This window comes from Pristiophorus japonicus, chromosome 10 (assembly GCF_044704955.1).
Source record: "Pristiophorus japonicus isolate sPriJap1 chromosome 10, sPriJap1.hap1, whole genome shotgun sequence".
Lineage (NCBI taxonomy): Eukaryota > Metazoa > Chordata > Chondrichthyes > Pristiophoridae > Pristiophorus > Pristiophorus japonicus.
In genome coordinates this window covers 189,388,734-189,403,176 of record NC_091986.1, presented here as the reverse complement: position 1 = coordinate 189,403,176, position 14,443 = coordinate 189,388,734, and the positions used below count along the sequence as shown (strand labels likewise).

The following is a 14,443-nucleotide window of genomic DNA, read 5'->3' as shown; positions in this document are numbered from 1 at the left end:
TACTAAGATAGCCTGCTCCCTGGTTGTACTGTTCAAGGAAACTACCCCGGATACACTCCATGAAATCTTCCTCAAGGCCACCTTGGCCAATTTGACATGTCCAATCAATGTGAAGGTTAAAAATCATCCATGATTATTGCCGTTCCTTTTTTAGAAGCCTCCATTATTTCTTGATTTATACTCCTTCCAACAGTGTAGCTACTGTTAGGGGGGCCTATAAACTACGCCCACCGGCAACTTGTTCCCCTTAGTTCCATGTCACCTGCCACGTGAGGGGACCAAAACTGAACACTATATTCCGGATGAGGCCGATCTAAAGTCTTGTACAGGGACAGGTACAGGTTCTTTTAGTTTTATAATCAATTTCCCCGCAAAGCACCCTAGTACTCTATTCGCAGTAGCCTCACGGCTATTAGCCGTGTGCCTTCAGAGACTTGTACTATACTGCCTAGATCCTTTTCCTGCTCTAGACTTCAATTCCATACCTAGCATGGTATATTCATGGCTTGACATTAGCTCTATCCACATGCACAACACTCCATGTATCTACATTAAAGGACAACAGCCAAATGTGGGCCCATTTCTCTCATCGCATCTAGATCAGATTGCAGTCTTTTTCTCATCTAGGGTCCCAAACTAGCACATATCTTCCCGTTATCCGCGAACTTGTTGACAGTACCCGCGACACCATCGTGTAGATCATTAATGTAGATCATTTAGAGCAGTGGTCCCAACACGAATGCCTGTGGGACTTCACTAGCAACCATGCAGAACGACTTCCGTTAATAACAATCCTCTGCCTGCACGAACTCAACCAATTCCCGATCCAATCCAGGACTCTATCTTATAAAGTAACCTATTATGCAGCATTTTCTCAAAAGCTTTCTGAAAATCCACATAAATAATGTCAAAAGGGCTGCCTGATTCACCAACCTAGTTACCTCCTCAAAACAAATTCAACTAGGCTGGAGAGACATGATTATTTTTCCAGAGCCCTGTTGCGAGACTAATAATGCCTGCCATGTCCAGATGGTCATACAGGGTATCTCAACAACAACAACAACTTGTATTTATATAACATCTTTATCATAAAACGTTCCAAGGCGCATCACAGGAGCGTTACAAACAAAATTTGACACCGAGCCACACATTGAGATATTAGGGCAGAGAGGCAGGTTTTAAGGAGCTTCTATAATTGTTAATGCCAGTTCATTAGATATATTCAAGTGGGAGTTAGATATGGCCCTTACGGCTAAAGGGATCAAGGGGTATGGAGAGAAAACAGGAAAGGGGTACTGAGGGAATGATCAGCCATGATCTTATTGAATGGTGGTGCAGGCTCGAAGGGCCGAATGGCCTACTCCTGCACCTATTTTCTATGTTTCTATGTTAAAAGGAGCAAAGAGAGACAGAGAGGTTTAGGGAGGAAATTCCAGAGCTTAGGGCCTTGGCAGCTGAAGGCATGGTCGCCAATGGTGGAATGACTAAAACTGTGGATGCTCAAGAGGCCAGAATTGGAGGAGTGCAGATATCTTTGGAGGTTGTAGGGCTGGGGTTGATTACAGAAATAGGGAGGAGGGAGGCCATGGAGTGATTTGAAAACAAGGATGAGAATTTTAAAATCGAAGTGTTGCTTAAACAGGATCCCCACCCAGCAGCCAGCCTGATTGACAGACTTGGCTCCCTGTCGGGCAGGGAACAGTTTACCTGAAAAGGTGGTGGAAGCGGATTCCATAAATCAGAGGCCATAGCTGAGGAGTAAGTACATTTATGGTGCAGAGATTGTAAGGGGGGGGGGGGGGGGGTTTACAGATGATCCCTTCTAACAACTTTCTAATAAGTGAAGTTAAGCTAATGACCTATAATTTCCTGGTTCTGACTTGCTGCCCGTTTTAAATATTGGCCTTCCTCCAATCCATGTCTGTAATGAACCATCAAATACATAAGCCAGGGGGGTTCACTCAACACCACCCCTCCACATCTTGCTTTAAGCAACCAGGGGTGAATGCTATCAGACCCAGCAGCCCTAGTGATTGGAGACCCCAGTTTTCCTGCATTCACTTTGATATCCTCCACTTTAGTGTTAACTGCAACTTGTATTAATAAAAACGAAGAGGGGAATTTTAACCCCCAAACACAGGTGAGTTTGGGACGGGAAGGATGTAAAAATGTTTTAAATCTCAAATCTGAATTCAACCTGCCTCGTACCCGCCCACTTCCAGTTTTAACAGAGGAAGGATGGGGAGCGGCCAACCAACCCGTTTCAGGAGGCAGGTTGCTCCTTTAAATATTTAAATGAGGCTGCACACCTCAGATTTTATGTCCATTTTAGGCTTAACCCTGGCCGGCCGGTCGGGTTTTCCAGGCCTCGGGAAACCTGGCAAATAAAGGGAGGCGAGGACTGCTGCGTTGAAGAGGTATGTGTCTTTCCAGCACTCTTTTGGGCCAGGAGGAGCTTGAACGCTTTACCCCCATCCCACCCAAGCTAACCTGCTTCGCTCCCTGTGATCACAGACCCCCACCCCACCCCACGAGCAGATGCCCCCGTCTCTTTCCTTGATCTCCGACCCCACGTGATCATCCCTGGACCCTACAAGCCACTCAATATCCACCATCCCATCTTGTGATCTCTACCCCAACAGCACGAACTTATCTGCCCCCTGGCTATGACCTCTGTTGCAACGTTCCCTGCCTGACAGGGAGCCAAGCCTGTCAATCAGGCTGGCTTCCAGGCAGGGATCTTGTTTAAAAGAAAAACACACAGGCTGCACATTGCAAACCTTCCCAGTCAAAACTCCACAGCGTTCAAAGAAATACGGACTTCCTTCAACCCCCTTCCCCATCCTCTGCCTGGAAATTCCGCCCCAGTAAATATCGGGGCCGAAGTATATACTGGAGTGAAGTCTGATGCAGAGTAATCATTTAGAACTTTCCTGGGAGCGGACAAGAGTTTGACTTGCAATGTCCTGTAATAGCCCCATGAACTCTTTTATTGCCTTCTGAGCCCCATCATAAAATGTAAGTACAGAACTGATGAGGACATTCTCCTTTAACAAAGAATAATCAACATATCTTCCAGGAAAAGTAGTGAAGGTGAAAATCTGAGAAACTTTTAAAAGATAATTGGATGCTGAAATGAAAGGACTGTAGGATCTGGTGAATGAATTAAGATAGGCCAAATGACAATCCTCATTCATAAGTATCTTGGGACCTTGCAATATGACGCAGAGGCAAGATGCTTTCCCCGAGAGAGGTAAGTGGAGGATGAGTAAGAGCATTCCCCCAACAAATGCCAGGGATCATGGGCAGAATCTGGAAAGATTGCCTAACTTGGAGAAGTGGTGTGGCCCAAGAATTACCAGGGGGACATTAAGTAAATACACTGAAAGGTGTGTATCCTATTCCAAATAAATTGAATCCTTTTGGCAAGACAATATTTTGCAGTAAATCAAATAAAGACTTTCTAACCTGTAAACCACAAAGGAGGCTGTCTGGAGGATGTTAAGCTGAAAAACAAAAAGACCAGTGAAATTCTCGTTTTTTGCTGCAAAGATACAGTTCATTTATATTTTGAAAATCGTAAAAGTTTGATTTGAGGAAAATCTACCTTGCTAAGTTTAAATACTAACAGCTGAGAGGTAAGTTGAAATTATCGTTCATAAACCAAATGGAAAGATATGGTGCAGAAAAGAGGGTAGTTGGTGTACAAACCTGCATCAGCAAAGGATGTCTGTCTTTTCAAAGATAATAGATCGCAGCTTACAAGATAGGTATTCAGCCCATCCATTCAGAATAAAGAAAACCTTAAACTTCTACTGCCCAATCACATCACCCGCCCATCTCCAGCTACCCCATTCTGAAGACCATTCGTTGCTTGATGTTCTTCCCAACATCTGCCCTAAACTTTCCTTTCACCAGTTTTAACCTATGCCCCCTTGTTCTCATATCCTGGCATAGCTTGGATCCAGCGAACAATCATGTGCAGCCTTTACACAACCCAGCACGTGAAAACCCAGGTCGGCAGAAAAACAGGGCGAGGTAAGAGTTAGATTTGCTGGTTCTTTGTAATATTAATTGAAAGCTTGAATTGGACAGATCACAATCTCAGAGTCCTTTCAACCCCGAGCTGAGCTTCCAACACCATAATCTCTCCAGCGTAAAGACGGCCTACTTCCACATCCATATGATGGTCCGCCTCCACCCTTACCTTAAACCACCTGCTTCTGAAACTTTCAGACTTGACTATTCCAATGGTTTCCCAGCTGGCCTCCCATTCTCCATAAACATCAGTTCATTCATCCTGTACCAAGTCACATTCGCTCATCACCTCTGTTCACGCTGGCCAACATTGGCTGCCAGTTCTCTGAACGCCTCAAATTTAATATTCTCATCCTCAGGTTTAAATCACTTCATGGCCTCGCCCTCCCTATTTCCATAACCTACTCCAGCCCTACAAGCCTCTGTGAACTCTGCATTCCTCCGCCTCGCACCACTCCCTAAGCCCCACCATTGGCAGTTGTGCCTACTGCCGTCTAGGCCCCAAGCTCGAGAATCACTTTGCTAAACCTCTCCGCCTTCTCCTACTTTAACACCCGCCTGAGAGCACAGCTCGTTGACCCCCTACATTATCTCCTCCTTTGGCTCGGCGACCATTTTTGTCCGTTTAAGTTCTGTGAAGTGCTTTGGGATGTTTCAGATGTAAAGGTGCTATACAAATCGTTATTTTCTATCATTTTTTAAAAAAAGATGGTGCATTTAGCTTCTGTTTAATTGTTTATTGTTTAATTTCTTATTTTTATAATTCATTTACCAAACACTGTAGTGTTGATGGGGCAATACACCTCTCTGATAACACTATAATGAAAGACGTTCTCAGGGTATTACTTGTCATTCTGTGACTTTACAGTAGAATGCATGAATACATCCTCCCTTCATTCATTCATTCATTCATTCATTCATTCATTCATCTTTTAGGAGGAAAACATTGCACAGAGCAAAACAATAAAATTAGTTGTTCAATGCCCTGTGCCACAAACATGTCAAACTTAGCTCAACACATCAAGTCTCGATCTTAGGTGGAAGAAACATTGCATGGGGGAAAACGGGATAGAAACTTCCTCCAGAAACTTAATTGGACCCAGAAACTTAACTGGATCAGCCATATAAATACTGTGACTACAAGAGCAGGTCAGAGGCTGGGTATTCTGCGACGAGCGACTCGCCTCCTGACTTCCCAAAGCCTTTCCACCATCTACAAGGCACGAGTCAGGAGTGTGATGGAATACTCTCTATTTGCCTGGATGAGTGCAGCTCCAACAACACTCAAGAAACTTGTCACCATCCAGGACAAAGCAGCCCACATGATCAACACCCCATCCACCACCTTAAACATTCACTCCCTCCACCACAATGTGGCTGCAGTGTGTATCATCTACAAAATGCACTGCAGCAACTCACTAAGGCTTCTTCAACAACATCTCCCAAACCCCGACCACTACCACCGAGAAGGACAAGGGCAGCAGGCCCATGCGAACCACACCACCTGCAAGTTCCCCTCCAATTAGAATAAGGGGCCGCCCATTTAAAACCGAGAGAAGGAGAAATTTCTTCTCTTAGAGGGTTGTAAATCTGTGGAATTCGCTGCCTCAGAGAGCTGTGGAATATGGGACATTGAACAAATTTAAGACAGAAACAGACAGTTTCTTAAACGATAAGGGGATAAAGGGTTATGGGGAGCGGGCGGGGAAGTGGAGCTGAGTCTATGATCAGATCAACCATGATCTTATTGAATGGTGGGGCAGGCTCGAGGGGACGTATGGCCGACTCCTGTTCCTACTTTTTTTTTTTTTAAGTCACACATCATCCTCACGTGGATATATCGCCGTTCCTTCATCGTTGCTGGGTCAAAATCCTGGAACTCCCTGCCTAGCAGCTCTGTGGGAGTACCTTCACCACAAGGACTGCAGCAGTTCAAGAAGACGGCTCACCACCTTCTCAAGGGCAATTAGGGATGGGCAATAAATGCTGACCTTATGCGCCGCATAAATCCCGTGAATGAATAAAAGAAAAGTTCCTCAGAGAGAAAGATGGAAGACAATTTAACCCAGATCATAGTCTCACATTTCCAAGCAGTGGTGTGTTGCACAGAGAGTTGGGAGCAAGTTTCCTGTCTTAGCTATGAAGGAAACGTGACACATGAGGACAAGGACCTAAAAGAGGGTGTAATTTACATTTAGTGAGTTGGTCACACCACAGGTAAAGGTTACTCAGGCAGATCGGGAATGGGTGACCATCAGGAAGAGCAGTGGAAGGAAGGTAGTGCAGGGGTCCCCTGCAGTCATCCCCCTCCAAAACAGATACACCGCCTTGGGTGCTGTTGGGGGAAAAGATGACTCATCAGGGGAGGGCAGCAGCAGCCAAGTCCATGGCACTATTGATGGCTCTGCTGCACAGGAGAGCAGGAAAAACAGTGGTGAGCTATAGTGATAGGGGATTCTACTGTAAGGGGAATAGATAAGACGTTTCTGCGGCCACAATCGAGATTCCAGGATGGTATGTTGCCTCCTTGGTGCAAGGGTCAAGGATGTCATGGAGTGGCTGCAGGACATTTTGGAGGGGGAGGGTGAACAGCCAGTTGTGGTGCATATAGGTACCAACGATATAGGTAGAAAACGGGATGAGGTCCTACAAGCTGAACTTAGGGAGCTAGGAGTTAAATTAAAAATTAGGACCTCAAAGGTAATAATCTTAGGATTGCTACCAGTGTCACGTGCTAGTCAGAGTAGGAATCGCAGGATAGCTAAGATGAATACGTGGCTTGAAGAGTGGTGCAGGAGGGAGGGGTTCAAATTCCTGGGACATTGGAACCGGTTCTGGAGGAGGTGGGACCAGTAAAAACTGGACAGTCTGCAGTTGGGCAGGACCGGAACCAATGTCCTAGGGGCAGTGTTTGCTAGTGTTACTGGGGAGGGGTTAAACTAATACAGCAGGGGGATGGGAACCTATGCAGGGAGACAGAGGGAAGTAGAATGGGGGTAGAAGCAAAAGATAGAAATAAGCAAAGTAAAAGTGGAGGGCAGAGAAACCAAAGGCAAAAATCAAAAAGGGCCACATTACAGCAAAATTCTAAAGGGGAAAAGTGTGTTAAAAAGACAAACCTGAAGGCTCTGTGCCTCAATGCGAGGAGTATTCGTAATAAGGTGGACGAATTAACTGCGCAATGACGAATTAACGAATATGATATAATTGGGATTACAGAGGCATGGCTCCAGGGTGACCAAGGCTGGGAACTCAACATGCAGGGGTATTCAACATTCAGGAAGGGTAGACAGAAAGGAAAAGGAGGTGGGGTAGCGTTGCTGGTTAAAGAGGAAATTAACACCATAGTAAGGAAGGATATTAGCTTGGATGATGTGGAATCGGTATGGGTGGAGCTACGGAATACCAAAGGTCAGAAAACGCTAGTGGGAGTTGTGTACAGACCACCAAACAGTAGTAGTGAGGTTGGGGACAGCATCAAACAAGAAATTAGGGATGCGTGTAATAAAGGTACAGCAGTTATCATGGGCGACTTTAATCTATATATAGATTGGGCTAACCAAACTGGTAGCAATACAGTGGAAGAGGATTTCCTGGAGTGTTTAAGGGATGGTTTTCTAGAACAATATGTCAAGGAACCAGCTAGAGGGCTGGCCATCCTAGACTGGTGATGTGTAATGAGAAAGGTCTAATTAACAATCTTGTTGTGCAAGGTCCCCTGGGGAAGAGTGACCATAACATGGTAAATTCTTTATTAGGATGGAGAGTGACACAGGTAATTCAGAGACTAGGGTCCTGAACTTAAGGAAAGGTAACTTTGATGGTATGAGACGTGAATTGGCTAGAATAGACTGGCGAATGATACTTAAAGGGTTGACGGTGGATAGGCAATGGCAAACATTTAAAGATCACATGGATGAACTTCAACAATTGTACATCCCTGTCTGGAGTAAAAATAAAACAGGAAAGGTGGCTCAACCGTGGCTAACAAGGGAAATTAAGGATAGTGTTAAATCCAAGGAAGAGGCATATAAATTGGCCAGTAAAAGCAGCAAACTTGAGGGCTGGGAGAAATTTAGAATTCAGCAGAGGAGTACAAAAGGGTTTAATCAGAAGGGGGAAATAGAATATGAGAGGAAGCTTGCTGGGAACATAAAAACTGACTGCAAAAGCTTCTATCGATACGTGAAGAGAAAAAGATTAGTGAAGACAAATGTAGGTCCCTTGCAGTCAGATTCAGGTGAATTTATAATGGGGAACAAAGAAATGGCAGACCAGTTGAACAAATACTTTGTTTCTGTCTTCACGAAGGAAGACACAAATAACCTTCCGGAAATACTAGGGGACCGAGAGTCTAGTGAGAAGGAGGAACTGAAGGAAATCCTTATGGAGGCGTGAAACCATGCCAAAAATTGCTGGTCACGGGAATGTGGAAAGGGAGGACCTTGAGACAATCACTATCACTAGGGGAGCAGTGCTGGACAGGTTAATGGGACTCAAGGTAGAAATGTCCCCTGGTCCGGATGAAATGCATCCCAGGGTATTAAAAGAGATGGCGGAAGTTATAGCAGATGCATTCGTTATAATCTACCAAAATTCTCTGGACTCTGGGGAGGTACCAGCGGATTGGAAAGCAGCTAATGTAACGCCTCGGTTTAAAAAAGGGGGCAGACAAAAGGCAGGTAACTATAGGCCAGTTAATTTAACATCTGTAATGGGGAAAATTCTTGAAGCTATCGTTAAGGAAGAAATAGCGGGACATCTAGATAGGAATAGTGCAATCAAGCAGATGCAACATGGATTCATGAAGGGGATACGTGAAGAGAAAAATAATTTACTGGAATTCTTTAAGGATATAACGAGCATGGTGGATAGAGGTGCACCGATGGATGTGGTGTATTTAGATTTCCAAAAGGCATTCGATAAGGTGCCACACAAAAGGTTACTGCAGAAGATAAAGGTACGCGGAGTCAGAGGAAATGTATTAGCATGGATCGAGAATTGGCTGGCTAACAGAAAGCAGAGAGTCGGGATAAATGGGTCCTTTTCGGGTTGGAAATCGGTGGTTAGTGGTGTGCCACAGGGATCGGTGCTGGGACCACAACTGTTTACAATATACATAGATGACCTGGAAGAGGGGACAGAGTGTAGTGTAACAAAATTTGCAGATTAGTGGGAAAGCGGGTTATGTAGAGGACACAGAGAGGCTGCAAAGAGATTTAGATAGGTTAAGCGAATGGGCTAAGGTTTGGCAGATGGAATACAATGTCGGAAAATGTGAGGTCATCCACCTTGGAAAAAAAAACAGTAAAAGGGATTATTATTTGAATAGGGAGAAAGTACAACATGCTGCGGTGCAAAGAGACCTGGGGGTCCTTGTACATGAAACTCTTTTGAGTTTACCTGCAAAACATAAAGACATTAAACGGTGCCACCCGACCTGGGTGACACTCCAGACATTTACAAGGCCCTTTTTTTTTTTTCCCCCTTTTTTTTTTTGGCACTAGAATCACAATTTTCCCCAGTGCCCCCTATAAAAGGAGAGGGGGACACTAAAAGCACTGGCAATTAAAACAAATTAAACTTTAAAATGTAAAATCAAATTAAAATTTGGTTGCCGGGCGTGATGATGCACTCCAGTCCCTCCGGTGCCCACCTCTCGCGGAAGGCCGCGAGCGTACCGGTGGACACCGCGTGCTCCATCTCCAAGGACACCCTGGACCGGATGTAAGAGCGGAAGAGAGGCAGGCAGTCAGGTTGAACGACCCCCTCGACCGCCCGCTGCCTGGACCGGCTGATGGCACCCTTGGCCGTGCCCAGGAGCAGTCCTACGAGGAGGCCTTCGGACCTACCCGCTCCCCTCCGCACAGGGTGCCCAAAGATCAGGAGAGTGGGACTGAAGTGCAGCCAGAATTTCAGGAGCAGCCCCTTCAAATAGTGGAACAGGGGCTGCAACCTTGTGCATTCAATAAAAACATGGAACACGGACTCCTCCAGACCGCAGAAATTGCAGGCGGCCTGGGAGCCCGTGAACCGGCTTAAAAATTTATTGCACGGCACTGCTCCGTGCACCACCCTCCAGGCCAAGTCCCCGATGAATAGTGGGAGGACCCCTGCGTAGAGTGCCCTCCATCGGGGACCCCCGCCTCCTCCGGACGGCAAGATGGTACGCCATGGCGTGTCCGGACGGCCAGCGAGGATGGCAAAGTTGAGGGTGTGCAGGAGCAGCCCGTACAGGAAACCCCTCCGCGCGGAACTGAAAGGCACGGAGGGGATTTCCCCGAGGCGGCTCAAGTTGTGAGGCGCCGGCCCCCGAGGGAGGTTCCGGGGTTTGGCGCCGATGAGGAATTCCGTCCGGACGGGGGTCAGTTCGGACGGGATCTCCCCACGTGCTTGAGCCTCCTCGATACACCTAACGGAGTCAGGGCCCAGAGCTGTTTTTAGCGACTCGATGGCATCGGCCGCGTGGCGGACGTTGGCAGAATTTAGGCGCCGCGCCAGCGTGTCTGGCGCCATCCAGCCCGCTCCTCCGCCATCGAGCAGGTCCCTGACCCTGGTCACCTCACCAGCCACAGCCCTCTCTTCCGACCGCCACATAAAACCTCGGCCGTGGAGGTACGGATTCCCGAGCAGCGGTTCCTGCAGGACGGCCGCCACTCCAGCCGGCGGAGAGCTGCGCTTGGTGGAGACTTTGTTCCAGACCCTGATGAGTTCCCTGTAAAAGACAGGCAGCTCCCGGAGGGCGGTCCTGGCACCCCCCAAGTTCACAAACAGGAGCTGCGTGTCATAATTGAGGTCGAGCTGCTGGCGGAAGAAATACCTCGCCAGAGCACACCACCTAGGAGGGGGCTCGACGTAAAGGTATCTCTGCAGGGTCTGAAGACGGAAAGTCGCGAGCTGGGCGCTGACGCACACCAACGACTGACCGCCCTCCTCAAGCGGGAGACTCAGGACCGCGGCAGAGACCCAGTGCTTCCTGTTGTTCCAGAAGAAGTCCACCAGCTTCTTCTGTATCTTGGCGACAAACGCAGGGGGAGGGGTCAAAGTGACCAGCCGGTACCACAACATTGCGGCCACCAGCTGGTTTATGACTAGCGCTCGACCCCTGTAGGACAGCACTCGGAGCAGTCCTGTCCAGCGCCCTAGGCGAGCGGCGACCTTGGCCTCCAGCTCCTGCCAGTTCGCCTCCTTGTGCATGAATCCCAAAAAAGTTAGTTTGCAGGTGCAGCAGGTGATCAGGAAGGCGAATGGAATGTTGGCCTTCATTGCGAGAGGGATGGAGTACAAAAGCAGGGAGGTCTGCTGCAACTGTATAGGGTATTAGTGAGGCGGCACCTGGAGTACTGCGTGCAGTTTTGGTCACCTTACTTAAGGAAGGATATACTAGCTTTGAAGGGGGTACAGAGACGATTCACTAGGCTGATTCCGGAGATGAGAGGGTTACCTTATGATGATAGATTGAGCAGACTGGGTCTTTACTCGTTGGAGTTCAGAAGGATGAGGGGTGATCTTATAGAAACATTCAAAATAATGAAAGGGATAGACAAGATCAAGGCAGAGAGGTTGTTTCCACTGGTCGGGAAGACTAGAACTAGGGGGCACAGCCTCAAAATACGGGGGAGCCAATTTAAGAGTTAAGAAGGAATTTCTTCTCCCAGAGGGTTGTGAATCTGTGGAATTCTCTTCCCAAGGATGCAGTTGAGGCTAGCTCATTGAATGTATTCAAATCACAGATAGATAGATTTTTAACCAATAAGGGAATTAAGGGTTATGGGGAGCTGAGTCCACGGCCAGATCAGCCATGATCTTGTTGAATGGCGGAGCAGGCTCGAGGGGCTAGATGGCCTACTCCCGTTCCTAATTCTTATGTTCTTATGAAATTGAGTTAGGAAAATTGATGGGATTGAAGGCCGATAAATCTCCGGGGTCTGATGGTCTGCATCCGAGAGTACTTAAGGAAGTGGCCCTAGAAATAGTGGATGCATTAGTGATCATTTTTCAACAGTCTACCGACTCTGGAGCAGTTCCTATGGACTGGAGGGTAGCTGATGTAACACCACTTTTTAAAAAAGGAGGGAGAGAGAAAACGGGTAATTATAGACTGGTTAGCCTGACATCAGTAGTGGGAAAAATGTTGGAATCAATTATTAAAGATGAAATAGCAGCGCATTTGGAAAGCAGTGACAAGATCGGTCCAAGTCAGCATGGATTTATGAAAGGGAAATCATGCTTGACAAATCTTCTCGAATTTTTTGAGGATGTAACTAGTAGAGTGGACAAGGGAGAACCAGTGGATGTGGTGTATTTGGACTTTCAAAAGACCTTTGACAAGGTCCCACACAAGAGATTGGTGTGCAAAATTAAAACACATGGTATTGGGGGTAAAGTATTGACGTGGATAGAGAACTGGTTGGCAGACAGGAAGCAGAGAGTCGGGATTAACAGGTCCTTTTCAGAATGGCAGGCAGTAACTGGTGGGGTGCCGCAGGGCTCAGTGCTGGGACCCGAGCTATTTACAATATACATTAATGATTTAGGTGAAGGAATTGAGTAATATCTCCAAGTTTGCAGATGACACTAAGCTGGGTGGCAGTGTGAGTTGTGAGGAGGATGCTAAGAGGCTGCAGGGTGACTTGGACAGGTTAGGTGAGTGGGCAAATGCATAGCAGATGCAGTATAATGTGGATAAATGTGAGGTTTCCACTTTGGTGGCAAAAACACGAAGGCAGAATATTATCTGAATGACGGCAGATTAGGAAAAGGGGAGGTGCAACAAGACCTGGGTGTCATGGTACATCAGTCATTGAAAGTTGGCATGCAGGTACAGCAGACGGTGATAAAGGCAAATGGTATGTTGGCCTTCATAGCTAGGGGATTTGAGTATAGGAGCAGGGAGGTCTTACTGCAGTTGTACAGGGCCTTGGTGAAGCCTCACCTGGAATATTGTGTTCAGTTTTGGTCTCTTAATCTGAGGAAGGACGTTCTTGCTATTGAGGGATTGCAGCGAAGGTTCACCAGACTGATTCCCGGGATGGCAGGACTGACATATGAGGAGAGACTGGATCGACTGAGCCTGTATTCACTGGAGTTTAGAAGGATGAGAGGGGATCTCATAGAAACATAAAATTCTGACTGGACTGGACAGGTTAAATGCAGGAAGAATGTTCCCGATGTTGGGGAAGTCCAGAACCAGGGCTCACAGTCTAAGGAGTAAGCCATTTAGGACCGAGATGAGGAGAAACTTCTTCAGTCAAGAGAGTTGTTAACCTGTGGAATTCCCTACTGTCGAGAGTTGTTGATACCAGTTCGTTGGATATATTCAAGAGGGAGTTAGATATGGCCCTTACGGCTAAAGGGATCAAGGGGTATGGAGAGAAAGCAGGAAAGGGGTACAGAGGTGAATGATCGGCCAAGATCTTATTGAATGTGGTGCAGGCTCGAAGGGCCGAATGGCTTCCTCCTGCACCTATTTTCTATGTTTCTATGTAATTCAATAAATAAGTGATTCTGGTGCATATTTTACAGGAAGGATGTGATTGCACTAGAAAGGGTAGAGGAGATTTACGAGGATGTTGCCAGGTCTGAAAAATTGTAGCTGAGAGAAAAGATTGGATCGGCTGGGATTGTTTTCCTTGGAACAGAGGCGGCTGAGGGGAGATTTAATTAAGTGTATAAAATTATGAGGGGCCTAGATAGAGTGGATAGGATGGATCTATTTCCCTTAGCAGAGGGGTCAATAACCAGCTGCATTAAAGTAGTTGGTAGAAAGATTCGAGGGGAGATGAGGAAAAATGTTTCATCCAGAGGGTGGTGGGGGTCCGGAACGCACTGCCTGAAAGGATGGTGGAGGCAGAAACCCTCATCACATTTAAAAAGTACTTGGATATGCACTTAAATAACCGTCGGCTCATTTTGAGGGAGGAGAGCATGCCGGGAGATCTCAGAGATGCAGTGATTGTGACCATTTTTTAAAAGGGGGACAAGTCCGACTGCAGCAACTACAGAGGAATCTCCCTGCTTTCAGCCACTGGGAAAGTTGTTGCTCAAGTTCTCCTCAATCGTCTTCTCCCCGTGGCCAAGGAGCTCCTCACGGAATCACAATGCGGATTTCGTCCCCTGCGGGGCACAACAGACATGATCTTTGCAGCGCAACAATTGCAGGAAAAATGCAGGGAGCAGCGCCAGCCCTTATACATGACCTTTTTCAATCTTACAAAGGCCTTTGACACTGTCAACTGTGAGGGTCTATGGAGCGTCCTCCTCCATTTTGGATACCCCCAAGAGTTTGTCAACATCCTTCGCCTGCTTCACGATGACATGCAGGCCATGATCCTTACCAACGGATCCATTACAGACCCAATCCACGTCCAGACCGAGGTCAAACAGGGCTGCGTCATCGCCCCAA

General features: G+C 46.9%; 1 protein-coding gene across 1 annotated transcript in view; it reads right to left on the bottom strand.

The window, feature by feature from the left end:
* Window positions 1-14,443, bottom strand: part of mrpl48 (mitochondrial ribosomal protein L48) — a 67,651-nt gene that overhangs the window by 39,418 nt on the left and 13,790 nt on the right. Inside the window, exon 3 of the mRNA XM_070891591.1 lies at window positions 3,469-3,506. Coding sequence (XP_070747692.1) covers window positions 3,469-3,506 — 38 coding nt within the window. The remainder of the gene's footprint in view (window positions 1-3,468; window positions 3,507-14,443) is intronic.